The sequence below is a fragment of the Artemia sp. Qi Xiang Cuo genome, chromosome 1 (assembly GCF_049724085.1).
Source record: "Artemia sp. Qi Xiang Cuo chromosome 1, ASM4972408v1, whole genome shotgun sequence".
Lineage (NCBI taxonomy): Eukaryota > Metazoa > Arthropoda > Branchiopoda > Anostraca > Artemiidae > Artemia > Artemia sp. Qi Xiang Cuo.
The window spans coordinates 44,321,958-44,342,151 of NC_142794.1; the positions used below are offsets into that span (position 1 = coordinate 44,321,958).

General features: G+C 30.4%; 1 protein-coding gene across 1 annotated transcript in view; it reads left to right on the forward strand.

The window, feature by feature from the left end:
- Positions 1-609: 609 nt before the first annotated feature.
- The window catches only part of LOC148956361 (uncharacterized), a 63,307-nt gene continuing 43,722 nt past the window's right edge, over positions 610-20,194 (forward strand). The window contains exon 1 of the mRNA XM_089090464.1: positions 610-655. Within this exon, the coding sequence (XP_088946590.1) occupies positions 610-655 (46 nt within the window). The remainder of the gene's footprint in view (positions 656-20,194) is intronic.

Here is a 20,194-nt window from a genome sequence, read left to right on the forward strand (position 1 = left end):
CATTTCAATTCTAATTTCTCCAAAGAAAATAAAAAAGCTTCCACTTCACTTCTTAATTTCCCAATGACGTAAAAAATTTAAAATTCTATTCTAAATTTTTCCATAGAAGACAGAAAAAGTTATACCATAGTTGTGAATATTTGCCATGAAGATAAAAAGTTCCACTTTAATTCTAAATGTTCTCAATGAGGTGAAGAAAAGTTCAAGTTCTCTTCTGTTTCTTTTCAATGAAAAAGAAATTAGTTTCACATCAATTCTAATTTTTTCCAAGAAAATAAAAAGGTTCCACTTCAGTTCTGATTTGTCTCAAAGAGATAAAAAAATTAAAGTTCTGTTCTAAATTTTTACGTAGAAGATTGAAAAAAGTTATACTTTAGTTGTGAATATTTTCCAAGAAGATAAAAAGTTCCACAGTCATTCTAAATTTTCTCAATGAAGTGAATAAAATTTCAAGTTCTCTTCTGAATTTTCTCAATGAAGTTACAGTTGTATTCTATTTTTTCCAAGATTATAAAAAGGTTCCACTTCAGTTCTGATTTTTCTCAAAGAGATGAAAAAATTTAAAGTTCTGTTCTAAATTTTATTGTAGAAGATAGAAAAAGTCATACTATGATTGTGAATATTCACAATGAAGATAAGAACCTCCGCTACATTTGTAAGTTTTCTTAACAAAGTAATGAAAAGTTAAATTTCTGTTCTGAATTATCTCAGTGATAAAGAAAAAAATTAAACATTAATTCTAATTTTTTTCCAAAGAAAATAAAAAGGTTCCACTTCAGTTCTGATTTTTCTCAAAGAGATGAAAAATTTAAAGTTCTGTTCCAAGTTTTTCGTAGAAGATAAAAAAAGTTATACCGTGATTTTTATTATTCGCAATGAAGATAAGGAGCACCACTTTAATTCCAAATTTTCTCATTGAAGTGCAAAAATGGTCAAGTTCTCTTCTGAATTTTCTCAATGAAAAGAAATTAGTTATAGATCAATTCTAAATTTAATATTCAATTCTAATATTCTCCATGAAGATAAGAAGTTCCTAGGAAAAATGTTCAAGTTCTCTTCTGAATTTTCTTACAGAAGAGAAAAAGTTAGCTCAATTCTGAATTTTACCAAAGAAGAGTTACAATTTAATTCTAAATTTTTCAATTGATTTAGACTAGGTTACGTGCGCACACGTAACTTAGCTAACTTTTTCTCTTCTTTAAGAAAATTCAGATTGGAGAATATTCACAATCATAGTATAACTTTTTCTATCTTCTACGGTAAAATTTAGAACAGAACTTTAATTTTTTTCTCTTCTTTAAGATAATTCAGAAGAGAACTTTTTTGCACTTCTTTGAGAAAACTCAGAATTAAAGTGGAGCTCCTTATCTTCCTGGCAAAATATTCACGAACAAAGTATAACTTTTTTATCTTCCACGAAAAAATTGGGAAAAGAACTTTAAATTTTTTCATCTCTTTGAGAAAAATCTGAACTGTATTGGAACCATTTTTGTTTTCTCTGGAAGAAATAGAATGATCTCTAACTTATTTCTTTATAATAGAGAAAATTCAGAAGAGAACTTGAACTTTTCGTAACTTATTTCTTTTTCACTGAGATAATTCAGAAGAGAACTTGAACTTTTCTTCACTTTGTTGAGAAAATTTAGAATTAAAGTGGAGCTCCTTATATGCATTGTGAATATTCACAATCATAGTATAACTTTTTCTATCTTCTACAGTAAAATTTAGAACAGAACTTTAAATTTTTTCATCTCTTTGAGAAAAATCCGAACTGAAATCGAACTTTTTTAATTTTTTGGAAAAAATTAAAATTGAACTGTAACTTCATTGAGAAAATTCAGAAGAGAACTTGGACTTTTCTTCACTTCATTGAGAAAATTTAGAATTAAAGTGGAACTTTTTATCTTCATGGAAAATATTCACAACTAAGGTATAAATTTTTTCGATTTTCTACGGAAAAATTTAGAAGAGAACTTTTAAATTTTTTATCGCTTTGAGAAAAACCAGAACTGAAATGGAACCTTTTTATTTTCTTGGAAAAAATTAGAATTTATCTGTAACTAATTTCCTTTTCATTGAGAAAATTCAGAAGAGAACTTGAACTTTTCTTCACTTCATTGAGAAAATTTAGAATTCAAGTGGACATTTTTATCTTCATGGAAAATATTCACAACTATCGTATAACTTTTTCTATCTTCTACGGGAAAATTTAGAACATAACTTTAAATTTGTTTATGCCTTTGGAAAATTAAGAACTGAAGTGGAAGCTTTTTTATTCTCTTTGGAGAAATTAGAACTAAACTGTAACTTCTTTGGTAAAATTCAGAATTGATCTAACTTTTTCTCTTCTTTAAGAAAATTCAGAAGAGATCTTGAACATTTTTGAACTTCTTTGAGAAAACTCAGAATTAAAGTGAGGCTCTTTATCTTCATGGCGAATATTCACAATCAAAGTATAGCTTTTTTGTATCTTCTATGAAAAATTTGAAACTGAACTTTAAATTTTTCATCTCTTTGAGAGAAATCGAGACTGGAGTGGAACCTTTTTATTTTTTTGGAAAAAAATTAGAATTGATCTGTAACTTATTTCTTTTTCATTGCAAAAATTTGTTGTTTGGATATACATAAAGTTGAAAAGCAATGATATACTTCTCCGATATGCTGGATCTGAAAGTGTAATTTCTGAGAAATTCTTTAACCTTTTAGGGTTAACTTACCTTTTAGGGATGACCATTTAGGGTTCTCCAACATCCTGAACCTGAAAGTGTGATCCCTGACATGCTGAATCTGAAAGTATAATTTTCATGGAGATGAACTATTCTAAAGAATAACGACTGGTAAGGCTTAAGATATTTATTGCTTAAACATATTAAAAAAGATTTTGAAAAAAAACAAATATTTACATAAAAATAATACATAAAGTTCACTGTTAAACATCCACAGACGAGTACCCCATGACATAGAATACTTTTTACAATGTCTTATGCACTTATCACGATCAGGTATGTCCCTAGGTAACCACTGAGCCAAGAACCTAGCGTTCTCGTCGGGATGATGATAAGTCCCTTCAAACTTAGGACACTTAAATTCTTTTAAATTGGAAAGTGGAATTCTAGGGTCACAGTTTTAAATTAAAACTTTTTTTCTAGGTACATTACCCTTTTCATATAGTGCTTCAACCCTGAAAAAGCTGCAAATTTCACTGACTTCTTCCTGAACATTTTCAGTTCCCGACCACTTTTATTATATGGTGTAATCACTCTATCGTAGAATCCCAGTCTGTTTATACGGCGTAATGTAGTACTCCATAAGCTTTTATCATAATCAAACAAGTTATAGTTCACCATCCAATGATAACAGTCAATTTCTTCGAGTTACATTGACAATAATAAAAATGCACATTCAAATATACCCCAAAGGATGATTTTTTCAAAACAATAAATTCTGTGTCAAATAGTCCTATCATTCTGAAGGATATTAATGCAATATTTGAGCAGAGAAGTACTTCATCAAACTCTTATATCTTTGCTCAAGGTTAGAAAGACTTATGACTAGGGGGAGGAGTCCTAAGACCATCTTAATTCATTGTGTGGGAGAGTCATAAAACCCATAGAATTCATTGTGGGGAGGATTCATAAGACTCTCGGTATCTATTACATGCAAATGAAACAAAGAAATTGTTACGTAACTCCTAATTTCCAGAACTTAAAACTATGTAAGAAACATGAAAGCTGTTACGTAATTTAGCTTGTAAAATATTACATGTTTGTTAATATCATATATCTTCATCTTTTTAATAGATATTCTAAGCGTTTGTGGTGGTAGCGTACTCTAAAATAATGGAAATATAACAAAATAATGTATAGTATATTTTTAATGAGGTAATGACATGTAGAATATTAATATAAAAATATGTTTCATACATTATTATACATTATTAACTTTATTGAACAACTTTATACATCCTGAATTTGCATCATAAAATAATTCATCGTGTTCTCTCATGATAGTGCCCTCTGTAGAGATATCCATTTTTTCTTTGTGTCTTCATTATATCTTTCTTTTCTGCTATATCATACCTCCTTTTATGAGAGCTTCCCTGTGGTCCTGATCTTCCTTGTAATGGAGAGGATATCCATTGTCTGTATTGTATCTTGTGATAATTGTCACTCTCCTCCACTGCAGAAACTGATGAGCCTACCCTTTTTCTCACCATTTCATCAAAGATTCTCCTTCTCATTTCCCGTAGATGGAGCTCTTCTGTTTCATTTCCCATGATTTCTAAATTTGCTGCATTATTCTCGCACGAATTACTGAAGTCATTATAGAGGCCATTACAAATAGCACACTCACAATAAAAAGATATTTCGTACTCTAAACTTTGATCCAAGTTATAATCTGCTATGTTGTTGTTTGATTCAACTTTAGTCCTCAAATGATACATCCATGTGGTGTCGATAATCAGCCATAGAGTACCACACGGAAAACCGTATCGTGTCTATGAGGAAGCATAGCGTATAGTTCTTTTTTCATGTTTTTGAAAGCCTTTTGTACTATACATTAAACATTTTCAGATAATTTCTGGATAAAATGTAGCTGTATTGGCCTCATGTGTCCTTATGATGCAGCGAGTTGCTAGCAGTAGTAGTAGTATTTCACGTTTTTGCATGCCATTCATACTATAATCTATAAATTTTCTAATATTTTCTTGATAAAACGTATCTTTGTTGACCTCAGATGGCTTGGTAGTGCAGTAAGTTGTTAGTACTAGTAGTATTATCATGTTTTTTGCAATCTATTCATACTATACATTAAACATTTTCAAATATTTTCTTGATAAATATATCTGTATTGACCTCAGGTGTCATTATGTTACAGTTATTTGTTAGTGGTAGGTCTCTTTTCATGTTTTTTCATGCCATTTGTACTATATCTTAAACATTTTCAGATGTATTCTTGATAAAACGTAGATGTATTGGCCTCAGATGTCCTTATGATGCAGCGAGTTGCTAGTAATAGTAGTCGTATTTCATATTTTTGCATGCCATTCATACTATAACCTTTAAATTCTCTAATATTTTCTTGATGAAACGTACCTTTGTTGACCCAGATGGCTTAGTAGTGCAGTAAGTTGTTAGTACTAGTAGTGTTATTATGTTTTTTGCAAGCTATTCATGCTATGCCTTAAACATTTTCTGATATTTTCTTGATAAATGTATCTGTATTGACCTCATGTGACTTTATGCTACAGTGAGTTACTAGTAGTAGTTCTATTTTCAAGTTTGTTTCAATCCATTCATTCTATATCTTAAATATTTTCAGAGTAAAAATTGTGTCTTCGCCTTTCTTGCATATTGGTCCTTGTATTGACAGCGATGGTAAATCGCTAACCGTTTCCATAGATTGATACCAGTGATGTTAATCTAACATTTATGGCAAGTTGCCTAAGACTTATCATCCTCTCAGACTTACCTTAACTGGTTTGCACTTTTAACTCTATTTTATCCCCTTCATACAATCTAATTAAAAATAAGAATAATATTGAACTTGTTTCACCACTATGAAAATGATATAACTTTTTATCAGTATTAGATATCTCTAATAATGCAATCAATTCTGGACGAAATGCAAAAATGTACCCAATGAGCCCATGAATAATCCCCCACCTCCCTAAAAAATATTAAATTTTTCATACGTCGCCTACATTGTTTAATATTTTCACTAGCTAATTTTGAAAAAGAATGGCATAAGAATGTACCCAATGAGCCCTTGAATCATCCTCAACCACCCTAAAAAATATTAAAGTTCTCATAAGTCGCCTACATTGTTTAATATTTTCACTAGCTAATTTTGAAAAGAGATTTGTTTCAGCCCTATGAAAATGATATAACTTTTTATCATTATTAGATACCGCTAATAATGAAATCAATTCTGGACGAGATGCAAAAATGTACCCAATGAGCCCTTGGATCACCCCTACAACTCCCTAAAAAATATTAAAGTTTTCATAAGTCACCTACATTTTTTAATATTTCCACTAGCTAATTTTGAAAAGAGATTTGTTTCACCCCCAACAAAATGATAAAACTTTTTATCATTATGTGATAATGCTAATAATAAAATCAATTTTGGACGAGGTGCGGAAATGTACTCAATAAGCCCATGGATTATCCCTAACCTCCCTAAAAAATGTTAAAGTCTTCATAAGTCACCTTCGTTTTTTAATATGTTTAACAGCTAATTTTGAAAAAGAAGGGCATAAGAATGTACCCAATGAGCCCTTGGATCATCCCCCACCTCCCTAAAAACATTGAAGTTTTCAAAAGTCGCCTACATTGTTTAATATTTTCACCAGCTAATTTTGAAAAAGAAGGGCATAAGAATCCCCCACCTCCCTAAAAAATATTAAATTTTTCATACGTCGCCTACATTGTTTAATATTTTCACTAGCTAATTTTGAAAAAGAATGGCATAAGAATGTACCCAATGAGCCCTTGAATCATCCTCAACCACCCTAAAAAATATTAAAGTTTTCATAAGTCACCTTCATTGTTTAATATTTTCACTAGCTAATTTTGAAAAGAGCTTTGTTTCACCCCTAACAAAATGATATAACTTTTTATCATTATTAGAGACCGCTAATAATTCAATCTGTTCTTGACGAGATGCAAAAATGTACCTACTAAGCCCTTGAATCATCCCCCACCTCCCTAAAAAAATATTAAATTTTTCATAAGTTACCAACAGTGTTTATTATTTTTACTAAATAATTTTGAAAAGAGATTTGTTTCACCCCCAAGAAAATGATATAGCTTTTTATCATTATTAGATACCGCTATTAATGCAATCAATTCTGGACGAGATGCAAAAATTTACCCAATGAGCCCTTGAATCATCCCCCACCTCCCTAAAAAATATTAAAGTTTTCATAAGTCGCCAAAAAGTTTTCATAAAATTTCAGGCCGTGGGGGGACTTTTTAAAAAAAGGATAACATTCTAAATTGTCACATTTCATAATGTTAGGCAAAAAGTATCGGAATTGGATATTCAAAGCATCTGATTGTCCAAGTCCCGAAAGATGAGGTCAGAGATGACGTTCTGATAACTTTTTTCTTACACAATTTTAACCCTTAAGGGAGCCTCTATATTGAAATCGCGGGGTGTCAAAAAAGAAGTTAGAATGGAGGGAAGGGGGCCTTGGAGGTTGGGGAGAGGGGACCCTTTGAGGTTGAGGTCCTTGGTGGTTGCAGTCTTGATGGTTCAAATCCATAATCGTCTGAGTAATCCAATATTGCGTACTTGTCTATTATAGCGACCACAGTCAAGAAGTAAAACCGGGTCATCTTGATGAGTCTATTACTTTCAACTTTTTTAGCGTTAAGACACAAATTTCTATCTCTTTAATTACATATTTTATATTGACAACTCTGCTCGATGGTACTTGTGTATTATACAAAACATTCTCTGTTACATTCTGAAGATGTTTCAAAGTTCATTTTGGGTTTTTTTTCATTGAAATGTAAAAGTTGTACTATTTTAGTAGTGTTTAGTCGTAGTTTACCTTGTCACTGTTACATTCTCGTGATGTTTCAAAATTCATTTTGGATTTTTCCATTCGAGGAAATGTAAGAATTGGAATATTTCATTAGCGTTTTGTCGTGATTTACCTTTTCATTGTTTCATTCTGAAGATGTTTCAAAGATTCATTTGGGATTTTTTTCGTTGAAATATTATAGTTAGAATATGTCAGTTCTGTTTTGTCGTGGTTTACTATGTCACTGTTACATTCTGAAGATATTTCAAAGTTCATTTTGGATATTTTTTTTTCGTTAAAATGTAAGAGTTGGAGTATTTCAGTACTGTTTCTCGTGGTTTACCTTGTCACTGTTACATTCTGCAGATGCTTCAAAGTTCATTTTGGATTTTTTCATTGAACTGTAAGAGTTGGAATATATCAATAGTGTTTTCTCGTGGTTTACCTTGTCACTGTTACATTCTGAAGATATTTCAAAGTTCATTTTTTTTTGTTGAAATGTAAGAGATGGAATATTTCAGTAGTGTTTTGTCGTGGTTTACATTGTCACTGTTGCATTCTGATGATGTTTCAAAGTTCATTTTAGATTTTTTTTTTCATTGAAATGTAAGAGTTGGAATATTTCAGTAGTGTTTTATAGTGGTTTACATTGTCACTGTTACATTCTCTTGATGTTTCAAAGTTCATTTTGGATTTTTTTTTGTTGAAATGTAAGAGTTGGATTATTTCCGTAGTGTTTCGTCGTGGTTTACCGTATCACTGTTACATTCTGAAGATGTTTCAAAGTTCATTTTGGATTTTTCGTTAAAATGTAATAGCTGGAATATTTCAGTACTGTTTTGTTGTGATTTTGTGATTTGTTGTGGTTTACCAAGTCACTGTTGCATACTGAAGATATTTTAAAGTTCATTTTGAATTTTTTTTTTCGTTGAAATGTTAGAGTTGGAATATTTCAGTAGTGTTTTGTTGTGATTTACCTTGTAACTGTTACATTCTGAAGATGTTTCAAAGTTCAGTTTGGTTTTTTTTCGTTGAAGTGTAAGAGTTGGAATATTTCAGTAGTGTTCTGTCGTGGTTTACAAAGTCACTGATACATACTGAAGATATTTCAAAGTTCATTTTGAATTTTTTTTTGAAAGTCTAGTGAAACATTGCGCAAATAGTCGGCTGGAAATTGCAAAATTTCGCTTGAAGTTTCAGCTTGATAATTTTCAACCTTAACTAGCAGACTCAACCAAATACGGGCTATCCGACTGTTTTTATTAGAATGTTCTAGCCCCCTCCGTTCTCATTTTATTTGCAATCTCGCTATTACATATTCTATTGAAATATTGCGTAAATAGTCGGCTGTATTACCGCACTGGACGTTTTTAGGGCACTCTGGAGGACCCACGAAACGCTCTAAGCACCCCAGGAACTGATTTTGGGTGCCCTGGGACCACTCTAGGGTTTTTGGGTGCCCTGTGATAGCGGGGATGCTTTTTGGGCCTCTAAGACCGCACTAGAGGGCTTTTGGGTCCCTGGGACTGGAAATTGCAAAATTTCGCTGTAATTTTCAGCTTGATAATTTTAAAACTTTTCTAGCCGACTTAACCAATTACGGGCTATTCGAATATTTTTATTAGAATGTTCTAGCCCCCCCCCGCTGTTCTCATTTTATTTTCAATCTCACTATTACATATTCTTTTGAAATATTGCGTAAATAGTCGGCTGTATTGCCGCGCTGGACGTTTTTAGGGTACTCTGGAGGACTCTCGAACCGCTCTAGGCACCCCAGGGACTGCTTTTGGCCACCCTGGGACCACTCTAGGGCTTTTAGGTGCCCTGTGATAGCGGGGATGCTTTTTGGGTAAGATCAGTTTGGATTTTTTTCGTTGAAGGGTAAGAGTTGGAACATTTCAGTAGTGTTCTGTAGTGGTTTACCAAGTCACTGTTACATTCTGAAGATATTTCAAAGTTCATTTTGAATTTTTTTTTTAGTTAAAATTTAAGAGTTGGAATATTTCAGTAGTGGTTTGTCGTGTTTTACCTTGTCACTGTTACATTCTCTTGATGTTTCAAAGTTCATTTTGGATTTTTTTTTGTTGAAATGTAAGAGTTTGAATATTTCAGTAGTGTTTTGTTGTGGTTTACATTGTCACTGTTATATTCTCTTTATGTTTCAAAGTTCATTTTAGTTTTTTTTTTAATTGAAATGTAAGAGTTGGAATATTTCAGTAGTGTTTTGTCATGTTTTACATTGTCACTGTTACATTCTCATGATGTTTCAAAGTTCATTTTGGATTTCTTTCGTTGAAATGTATGACTTGGAATATTTCAGTAGTGTTTTGTCGTGGTTTACATTGTCACTTTTGCATTTTCTTTATGTTTCAAAGTTCATTTTAGATTTTTTTTTTCGTTGAAATGTAATATTTGGAAATGTCACTGTTACATTCTCTTGATGTTTCAAAGTTCATTTTGGATTTTTTTTTGTTGCAATGTAAGAGTTGGAATATTTCAGTAGTGTTTTGTCATGGTTTACCTTGTCACTGCTACATTCTCTAGATGTTTCAAACTCATTTTAGACTTTTTTTTGTTGAAATGTAAGAGTTGGCATATTTCAGTAGTGTTTTATCGTGGTTTACCTTGTCACTGTTACATTTTCCTGATGTTTCAAAATTTATTTCGGATTTATTTTTTTGAAATGTAAGAGTTGGATTATTTCAGTACTGTTTTGTAGTGGTTTACCTTTGCAATGTTACATTCTCTTGATGTTTCAAAGTTCATTTTGGATTTTTTTTTTTCGTTGAAATATAAGAGTTGGAAATGTCATTGTTACATTATCTTGATGTTTCAAAGTTCATTGGATTTTTTTTAGTTGAAATGAAAGAGTTGGAATATTTCAGTAGTGTTTCGTCGTGGTTTACCTTGTCACTGTTACAATATCGTGATGTTTCAAAGTTCATTTTATATTTTTCATTGAAATGTAAGAGATAGAATATTTTAGTAGTGTTTTGTCGTGGTTTACGTTGTCACTGTTACATTCTCTTGATTTTTTAAAGTTCATTTTTGATTTCTTTCGTTAAAATGTAAGAGTTGGAGTATTTCAGTAGTGTTTCTCGTGGTTTACCTTGTCACTGTTACATTCTGAAGATGTTTCAAAGTTCATTTTGGATTTTTTCATTGAACTGTAAGAGTTGGAATATTTCTGTAGTGTTTTGTAGTGGTTTACCTTGTCACTGTTACATTCTCCTGATGTTTCAAAATTCATTTTGGATTTTTTTTTGTTGAAATGTAAGAGTTGGATTATTTAAATTCTGTTTTGTAGTGGTTTATCTTGTGACTGTTCCATTCTCTTGATGTTTCAAAGTTTATTTTGGATTTTTTTCGTTGAAATATAAGAGTTGGAATGTGTCACTGTTACAGTCTCTTGATGTTTCAAAGTTCATTTTAGATTTTTTTTTTTCCTTGATATGTAAGAGTTGGCATATTTCAGCAGTGATTTGTCGTGGTTTACCCTGTCACTGTTACATTCTCTTGATGCTTCAAAGTTCATTTTGGATTTTTTTTTTCGTTGAAATGCAAGACTTGAAATTTTTCAGTAGTGTTTTGTCACAGCTTACCTTGTCTCTGTTACATTCTCTTGATATTTCAAATTCATTTTGGAATTTTTTCGTTGAAATGTAAAAGTTGGAATATTTCAGTAGTGTTTTGTCGTGGTTTACCTTTTCACTGTTACATTCTCTTGATTTTTCAAAGTTCATAATGGATGTTTTTCATTGAAATGTAAGAGTTGGAATATTTCAGTAGTGTTTCGTCATGGTTTACCTTGTCACTATTACATTCTCTTTTTATTTCAAAGTTCATTTGGATCTTTTTTTTATTGGTATGTAAGAGTTGGACTATTTCAGTAGTGTTTTGTAGTGGTTTACATTGTCACTGTTACATTCTCTTGGTTTTTCAAAGTTCATTTTGGATTTTTTTTCGTTGAAATGCAAGAGTTGGAATATTTCAGTAGTGTTTCGTCGTGGTTTATCATATTACCGTTACATTTTGAAGATGTTTCAAAGTTCATTTTGGATTTTTCGTTGAAATGTAAGAGTTGGAATATTTCAGTAGTGTTCTGTCGTGGTTTACCTTATAACTGTCACATTCTTAAGATATTTCAAAGTTCATTGTGGATTTTTTTTCGTTGAAATGTAAGAATTTGAATATTTCAGTAGTGTTCTGTCATGGTTTACCGAGTCACTGTTACATTCTGAAGATATTTTAAAGTTCATTTTGAAATTTTTTTTTCGTTGAAATGTAAGAGTTGGAATATTTCAGTAGTGGTTTGTCGTGGTTTACCTTGTCACTGCTACATTCTCTTGATGTTTCAAAGTTCATTTTAGATTTTTTTTTCCTTGATATGTAAGAGTTGGCATATTTCAGCAGTGATTTGTCGTGGTTTACCCTGTCACTGTTACATTCTCTTGATGCTTCAAAGTTCATTTTGGATTTTTTTTTCGTTGAAATGCAAGACTTGAAATTTTTAAGTAGTGTTTTGTCACAGATTACCTTGTCACTGTTACATTCTCTTGATGTTTCAAATTCATTTTGGAATTTTTTCGTTTAAATGTAAGAGTTGGAATATTTCAGTAGTGTTTTGTCGTGGTTTACCTTATCACTGTTACATTCTCTTGATTTTTGTAAGTTTATCTTGGATGTTTTTCATTGAGATGTAAGAGTTGGAATATTTCAGTAGTGTTTCGTCATGGTTTACCTTGTCACTATTACATTCTCTTTTTATTTCAAAGTTCATTTGGATTTTTTTTTATTGGTATGTAAGAGTTGGACTATTTCAGTAGTGTTTTGTTCTGGTTTACATTGTCACAGTTACATTCTCTTGGTGTTTCAAAGTTCATTTTGGATTTTTTTTCGTTGAAATGTAAGAGTTGGAATATTTCAGTAGTGTTTCGTCGTGGTTTACCATATTACTGTTACATTTTGAAGATGTTTCATAGTTCATTTTGGATTTTTCGTTGAAATGTAAGAGTTGGAATATTTCAGTAGTGTTCTGTCGTGGTTTACCTTGTAACTGTCACATTCTTAAGATGTTTCAAAGTTCAGTTTGGATTTTTTTCGTTGAAGTGTAAGAATTGGAATATTTCAGTAGTGTTCTGTCGTGGTTTACCAAGTCACTGTTACATTCTGAAGATATTTCAAAGTTCAGTTTGAAATTTTTTTTTCGTTGAAATGTAAGAGTTGGAATATTTCAGTAGTGGTTTGTCGTGGTTTACCTTGTCACTGTTACATTCTCATGATGTTTCAAAGTTCTATTTGGATTTTTTTTTCAAATGTAAGAGATGGAATATTTAAGTAGTGTTTTGTCGTGGTTTATATTGTTACTGTTACATTCTCTTGATGTTTCAAAGTTCATTTTAGATTTTTTTTTTCTTTGAAATGTAAGAGTTGGAATATTTCAGTAGTGTTTTGTTGTGATTTACCTTATCATTGTTACATTCTCATGATGTTTCAAAGTATCATCTTGAATTTCTTTCGTTGAAATGTAAGAATTGGAATATTTCAGTAGTGTTTTGTCGTGGTTTATATTGTCACTGTTACATTCTGAAGATGTCTCAATGTTCATTTTGAATTTTTTTTTCGTTGCCGTTCAAGAGTTGAATTAATTATGTAATGGTTTGTCACAATTAACTATTTCAAAGATGAATTAAATTGATTTTTAAATGTTCATTTTGGATTTTTTTTTTTCGTTGAAATGTAATTTTTGGCATTTTTAAGTCGTGTTCTGCAGCGTTTAACCTTGTCACTTTTACATTCTCATAATGTTTCAAAGTTAATTTTGGATTTTTTTTGTTGAAATTTAAGAGTTGGATTATTTAAGTAGTGTTTTGTCTTGGTTTAACTTGTTACTGTTACATTCTCTTTATGTTTGAAAGTTCATTTTAGATTTTTTTTTTTTCATTGAAATGTAAGAGTTATAATATTCCATTAGTGTTTTGTCGTGATTTAACTAATCACTGTTATATTCTCTTGATGCTTCAAAGTATCATTTTTAATTTCTTTAGTTGAAATATAAGACTTGGAATATTTCAGTAGTGTTTTGTCATGGTTTACCTTGTCACTGTTACATTTTCTCTATGTTTCAAAGTTCACTTTTGATTTTTTTTTTAGTTGAAATGTAATAGTTGGAAATGTCACTGTTACATTCTCTTGATGTTTCAAAGTTCATTTTGGATTTTTTTTTTGTTGCAATGTAAGAGTTGGAATATTTCAGTAGTGATTTGTCATGGTTTACCATATCACCGTTACATTCTCTAGATGTTTCAAACTCATTTTAGATTTTTTTTTTGTTGAATTGTAAGAGTTGGCATATTTCAGTAGTGTTTTATCGTGGTTTACCTTGTTGCAATGTAATGTAAGAGATGGAATATTTCAGTAGTGTTTTGTCGTGGTTTACCTTGTCACTGTTACATTCTCTTGATGTTTCAAAATTCATTTTAGATTTTTTTTTTTCTTGAAATGTAAGAGTTGGAATAATTCCGTAGTGTTTTGTCGTGGTTTACCTTTTCACTTTTACATTCTCTTGATATTTCATAGTTCTTTTGGATTTTTTTGGTTAAAATGTAAGAGCTTGAATATTTCAGTAGTTTTTTGTCGTGGTTTACCTTGTCAATATTACATTCTCTTGATTTTTCAACGTTCATTTTGAATTTCATTTTTTCGTTGGAATTTAAGAGTTGGAATTGTCACTGTTACATTCTCTCGATGTTTCAAATGGTTTACCTTGTTACATTCTGAAGACGTTCCAAAGTTCATTTTGATTTTTTTTGTTTAACTGTAAGAGTTGTAATAATTCAGTAGTGTTTCTCGTCGTTTACCTTGTCACTACTACATTCCGAAGATGTTTCAAAGTTAATTTTTGATTTTTTTTTTTCATTGAAATGTAATAGATATAATATTTCAGTAGTGTTTTGTCGTGGTTTACCTTGTCACTGTTACATTCTCTTGATGTTTCAAAGTTCATTTTAGATTTTTTTTTTCTTGAATTGTAAGAGTTGGCATATTTCAGTAGTGTTTTATCGTGGTTTACCTTGTTGCAATGTAATGTAAGAGATGGAATATTTCAGTAGTGTTTTGTCGTGGTTTACCTTGTCACTGTTACATTCTCTTGATGTTTCAAAATTCATTTTAGATTTTTTTTTTTCTTGAAATGTAAGAGTTGGAATACTTCAGTAGTGTTTTGTCGTGGTTTACCTTTTCACTGTTACATTCTCTTGATATTTCAAAGTTCTTTTGGATTTTTTTGGTTGAAATGTAAGAGTTGGAATATTTCAGCAGTGTTTTGTCCTGGTTTACCTTGTCAATCTTACATTCTCTTGATTTTTAAAAGTTCATTCTGAATTTCATTTTTTCGTTGAAATTTAAGAGTTGGAACTGTCACTGTTACATTCTCTTGATGTTTCAAATGGTTTACCTTGTTACATTCTGAAGATGTTCCAAAGTTCATTTTGATTTTTTTCGTTGAACTGTAAGAGCTGGAATAATTCAGTAGTGTTTTCTCGGGGTTTACCTTGTCACTGTTACATTCTCTTGATGTTTCAAATGGTTTAACTTGTTACATTCTGAAGACGTTCCAAAGTTCATTTTGATTTTTTTCGTTGAACTGTAAGAGTTGGAATAATGCAGTAGTGTTTTCTCGTGGTTTACCTTGTCACTGTTACATTCTCTTGATGCTTCAAAGTTCATTTTGGATTTTTTTTTCCTTGATATGTAAGATTTGGCATATTTCAGCAGTGTTTTCTCGTGGTTTACCTTGTCACTGTTATATTCTCTTGATGCTTCAAAGTTCATTTTGGATTTTTTTTTCGTTGAAATGCAAGACTTGGAATTTCTCAGTAGTGTTTTGTCACAGTTTACCTTGTCACTGTTACATTCTCTTGATGTTTCAAATTCATTTTGGAAGTTTTTCGTTGAAATGTAAGAGTTGGAATATTTCAGTAGTGTTTTGTCGTGGTTTTCCTTTCCACTGTTACATTCTCTTGATTTTTCAAAGTTCATCTTGGATGTTTTTCATTGAAATGTAAGAGTTAGAATATATCAGTAGTGTTTTGTCCTGGTTTACCTTTTCGCTATTTCATTCTCTTGATGTTTCAAAATTCATTTGGATTTTTTTTATTGAATTATAAGAGTTGGAATATTTCAGTAGGGTGTTTTTTCGCGGCTTACATTTCCACTTTTACGTTCTCTTGAATTTTCAAAGTTCTGATTGTATTTTTTTTTCGTTGAATTGTAAGAGTTGTAAAATTTAATTATTGTTTCGTAGTGGTTTACCATATCACTGTTACATTCTGAAGATGTTTCATAGTTCATTTTGGATTTTTAGTTGAAATGTAAGAGTTGGAATATTTCAGTAGTGTTTTGTTGTGATTTACCTTGTCACTGTCACATTCTGAAGATGTTTCAAAGTTCAGTTTGGATTTTTTTTCGTTGAAGTGTAAGAATTGGAATATTTCAGTAGTGTTCTGTCGTGTTTTACCAAGTCACTGTTGCATACTGAAGATATTTTAAAGTTCATTTTGATTTTTTTTTTTTCGTTGAAATGTAAGAGTTGGAATATTTCAGTAGTGTTTTGTTGTGATCTACCTTGTAACTGTTACATTCTGAAGATGTTTCAAAGTTCAGTTTGGTGTTTTTTCGTTGAAGTGTAAGAGTTGGAATATTTCAGTAGTGTTCTGTCGTGGTTTACAAAGTCACTGATACATACTGAAGATGTTTCAAAGTTCATTTTGGATTTTTTTTGTTGAAGTGTAAGAGTTGGTATATTTCAGTAGTGTTTTTTCGTGGTTTACCTTGTCACTGTTACATTCTCTTGATGTTTCAATGTTCATTTTAGATTTTTTTTTTCCTTGAAGTGTAAGTGTTGGAATATTTCAGTAGTGGTCTGTCGTGGTTTACCTTGTAACTGTTACATTCTCATGATGTTTCAAAATTCATTTTGGATTTTTTCTTGTTGAAATGTAAGAGTTGGATTATTTCAGTACTGTTTTGTAGTGGTTTACCCTGTGACTGTTACATTCTCTTGATGTTTCAAAGATTATTTTGGATTTTTTTTTTGTTGAAATACAAGACTTGGAATGTGTCACTGTTACATTCTCTTGATGTTTCAAAGTTCATTGGATTTTTTTTTCATTGAAATGCAAGAGTTGGAATATTTCATTATTGTTTTGTCGTAGTTTAACTTGTCACTGTTGCATTGTCTTTATGTTTCAAAGTTCATTTTAGATTATTTATTTTTTAATTGAAATGTAAGAGCTGGAATATTTCAGTAGTGTTTTGTCGTGGTTTACCTTGTCACTGTTACATTATCATTATGATTCAAATTTAATTTTGGATTTATTTAGTTGAAATTTAAGACTTGGAATATTTCAGTAGTGTTTTGTCATGGTTTACCTTGTCACTGTTACATTTTCTTTATGTTTAAAAGTTCATTTTTTTTTTTTTTTTTCGTTGAAATGTAATAGTTGGAATTGTCACTGTTACATTTTCTTGATGTTTCAAAGTTCATTTAAGATTTTTTTTTGTTGAAATGTAAGAGATTAATTATTTCAGTAGTGTTTTGTCAAGGTTTACCTTGTCATTGTTACATTCTCTATATGTTTCAAACTCATTTTAGATTTTTTTTTTTGTTGAAATGTAAGAGTTGGCATATTTCAGTAGTGTTTTATCGTGGTTTACCTTGCCACTGTTACATTTTCCTGATGTTTCAAAATTTATTTCGGATTTATTTTTTTGAAATGTAAGAGTTGGATTATTTCAGTACTGGTTTGTAGTGGTTTACCTTTTCACTGTTATATTCTCTTGATTTTTCAAAGTTAATATTGGATTTTTTTTTTCGTTGATATATAAGAGTTTGAAATGTCACATTCTATTGATGTTTCAAAGTTCATTTGATTTTTTTAGTTGAAATTTAAGAGTTGGAATATTTCAGTAGTGTTTTGTCGTTGTTTACCTTGTCACTGTTACATTATCTTGATGTTTAAAAGATCATTTTATATTTTTTCATTGAAAATTAAGAGTTGGAATATTTCAGTAGTGTTTTGTCGTGGTTTACCTTGTCACTGTTACATTCTCTTGATTTTTTAAAGTTCATTTTTGATTTCTTTCGTTAAAATGTAAGAGTTGGAGTATTTCAGTACTGTTTCTCGTGGTTTACCTTGTCACTGTTACATTCTGAAGATGTTTCAAAGTTCATTTTTGACTTTTTTTTTTCATTGAACTGTAAGAGTTGGAATTTTTCATTAGTGCTTTCTAGTTGTTTACCTGTTCACTTTTACATTATTAAGATATTTAAAATTTAATTTTTGTTTATTTTTTTTTTCGTTGAATTTTTATTTTTTGTTTTTGTAATTTTTTTTTCTAGTGGTGTGCAATTTAACTGTTAAATTCTCAAGATTTTTAAAAGTTCATTTTGGATTTTTTTTTTCGTTTAAGTTCAAGATTTGTATTATTTAAGTCGTTTTTATTAGTGATTTAACTTGGTATTTTTGCATTCTCTTGATGTTTAAAAGTTAATTTTAGATTTTTTTCGTTGAAATGCAAGAGTTGGATTGTTTCAGTAGTGTTTTGTCGTCGCTTAACTTGTCACTGTTAAATTCTCCTGATGTCTCAAAATTCATTTTGGATTTTTTTTTGTTTCAATGTAAGAGATGGAATATTTCAGTAGTGTTTTGTCGTGGTTTATATTGTCACTGTTACATTTTCTTTATGTTTCAAAGTTCATTTTGGATTTTTTTTTTTCGTTGAAATGTAATAGTTGGAATTGTCACTGTTACATTCTCTTGATGTTTCAAAGTTCATTTTGTATTTTTTTTTGTTGCAATGTAAGAGTTGGAATATTTAAGTAGTGTTTTTTCTAGGCTTACCTTTTCACTGTTACATTCTCTAGATGTTTCAAACTAATTTTAGTTTTTTTTTTGTTGAATTGTAAGAGTTGGCATATTTCAGTAGTGTTTTATCGTGGTTTACCTTGTCACTGTTGCATTCTCTTTATGTTTCAAAGTTCATTTTAGATTTTTTTTTCATTGAAATGTAAGAGTTGGAATATTTTAGTAGTGTTTTGTCGGGGTTTACCTTATCACTTTTACATTATCATGATGCTTCAAAGCTTATTTTGGATTTATTTTGTTGAAATGTAAGACTTGGAATATTTCAGCAGTGTTTTGTCATGGTTTACCTTGTCACTGTTACATTTTCTTTATGTTTCAAAGTTCATTTTGGATTTTTTTTTCGTTGAAATGTAATATTTGGAAATGTCACTGTTACATTCTCTTGATGTTTCAAAGTTCATTTTGGATTTTTTTTTGTTGCAATGTAAGAGTTGGAATATTTCAGTAGTGTTTTGTCATGGTTTACCTTGTCATTGTTACATTCTCTAGATGTTTCAAACTCATTTTAGATTTTTTTTTGGTTAAATTGTAAGAGTTGGCATATTTCAGTAGTGTTTTATCGTGGTTTACCTTGTCACTGTTACATTCTCTTGATGTTTTGTCAAGAGTTATAATCTCTTGATGTTTCAAAGTTCATTTTGCATTTTTTTCGTTGAAATATAAGAGTTGGAATATTTCAGTAGTGTTTGTCATGTTTTACTTTGTCACTGTTACATTCTCTTGAACTTTCAAAGTTCATTTTGGATTTCTTTTGTTGAAATGTAAGAGCTGGAATATTTCAGTATGTTCGTCGTGGCTTACCTTGTCACTGTTACATTCTCTTGATGCTTCAAAGTTCATTTTGGATTTTTTCGTTGAAATGTAAGTTGGATTATTTCAGTAGTGTTTTGTCGTGGTTTACTTTGTCACTGTGTGCATTTACCTTTATGCTTCACCGTGTCACTTTTGGATTCGTGTTTCGTTGAAATGTCACAGTTGGAATTGTCACTGTTACATTCTCTTGATGTTTCAAAGTTCATTTGGATTTTTTGTTGCAATGTAAGAGTTGGAATATTTCAGTAGTGTTTTGTCAAGGTTTACCTTGTCACTGTTACATTCTCTAGATGTTTCAAACTCATTTTAGATTTTTTTTTTTTGAATTGTAAGAGTTGGCATATTTCAGTAGTGTTTTATCGTGGTTTACCTTGTCACTGTATACATTCTCCTGATGTTTCAAAATTCATTTTGGATTTTTTTTTTTGTTTAAATGTAAGAGTTGGATTATTTCAGTACTGTTGTGCAGTGGTTTACCTTTACACTTTTACAGTATCTTGTTTTTTCAAATTTAATATTGGATTTTTTTTCGTTGATATATAAGAGTTGGAAATGTCACTGTTTCATTCTATTCATGTTTCAAAGTTCATTTGATTTTTTTATTTGAAATTAAAGAGTTGGAATATTTCAGTAGTGTTTTGTCGTGGTTTACCTTGTCACTGTTACATTATCGTGATGTTTCAAAGATCATTTTATATTTTTTCATTGAAAAGTAAGAGTTGGAATATTTTAGTAGTGTTTTGTCGTGGTTTACCTTGTCACTGTTACATTCTCTTGATTTTTTATAGTTCATTTTGGATTTCTTTCGTTGAAATGTAAGAGTTGGAATATTTAAGTAGTGTTTCTCGTGGTTTACCTTGTCACTGTTACATTCTGAAGATGTTTCAAAGTTCATTTTTGATTTTTTTTTTTCATTGAA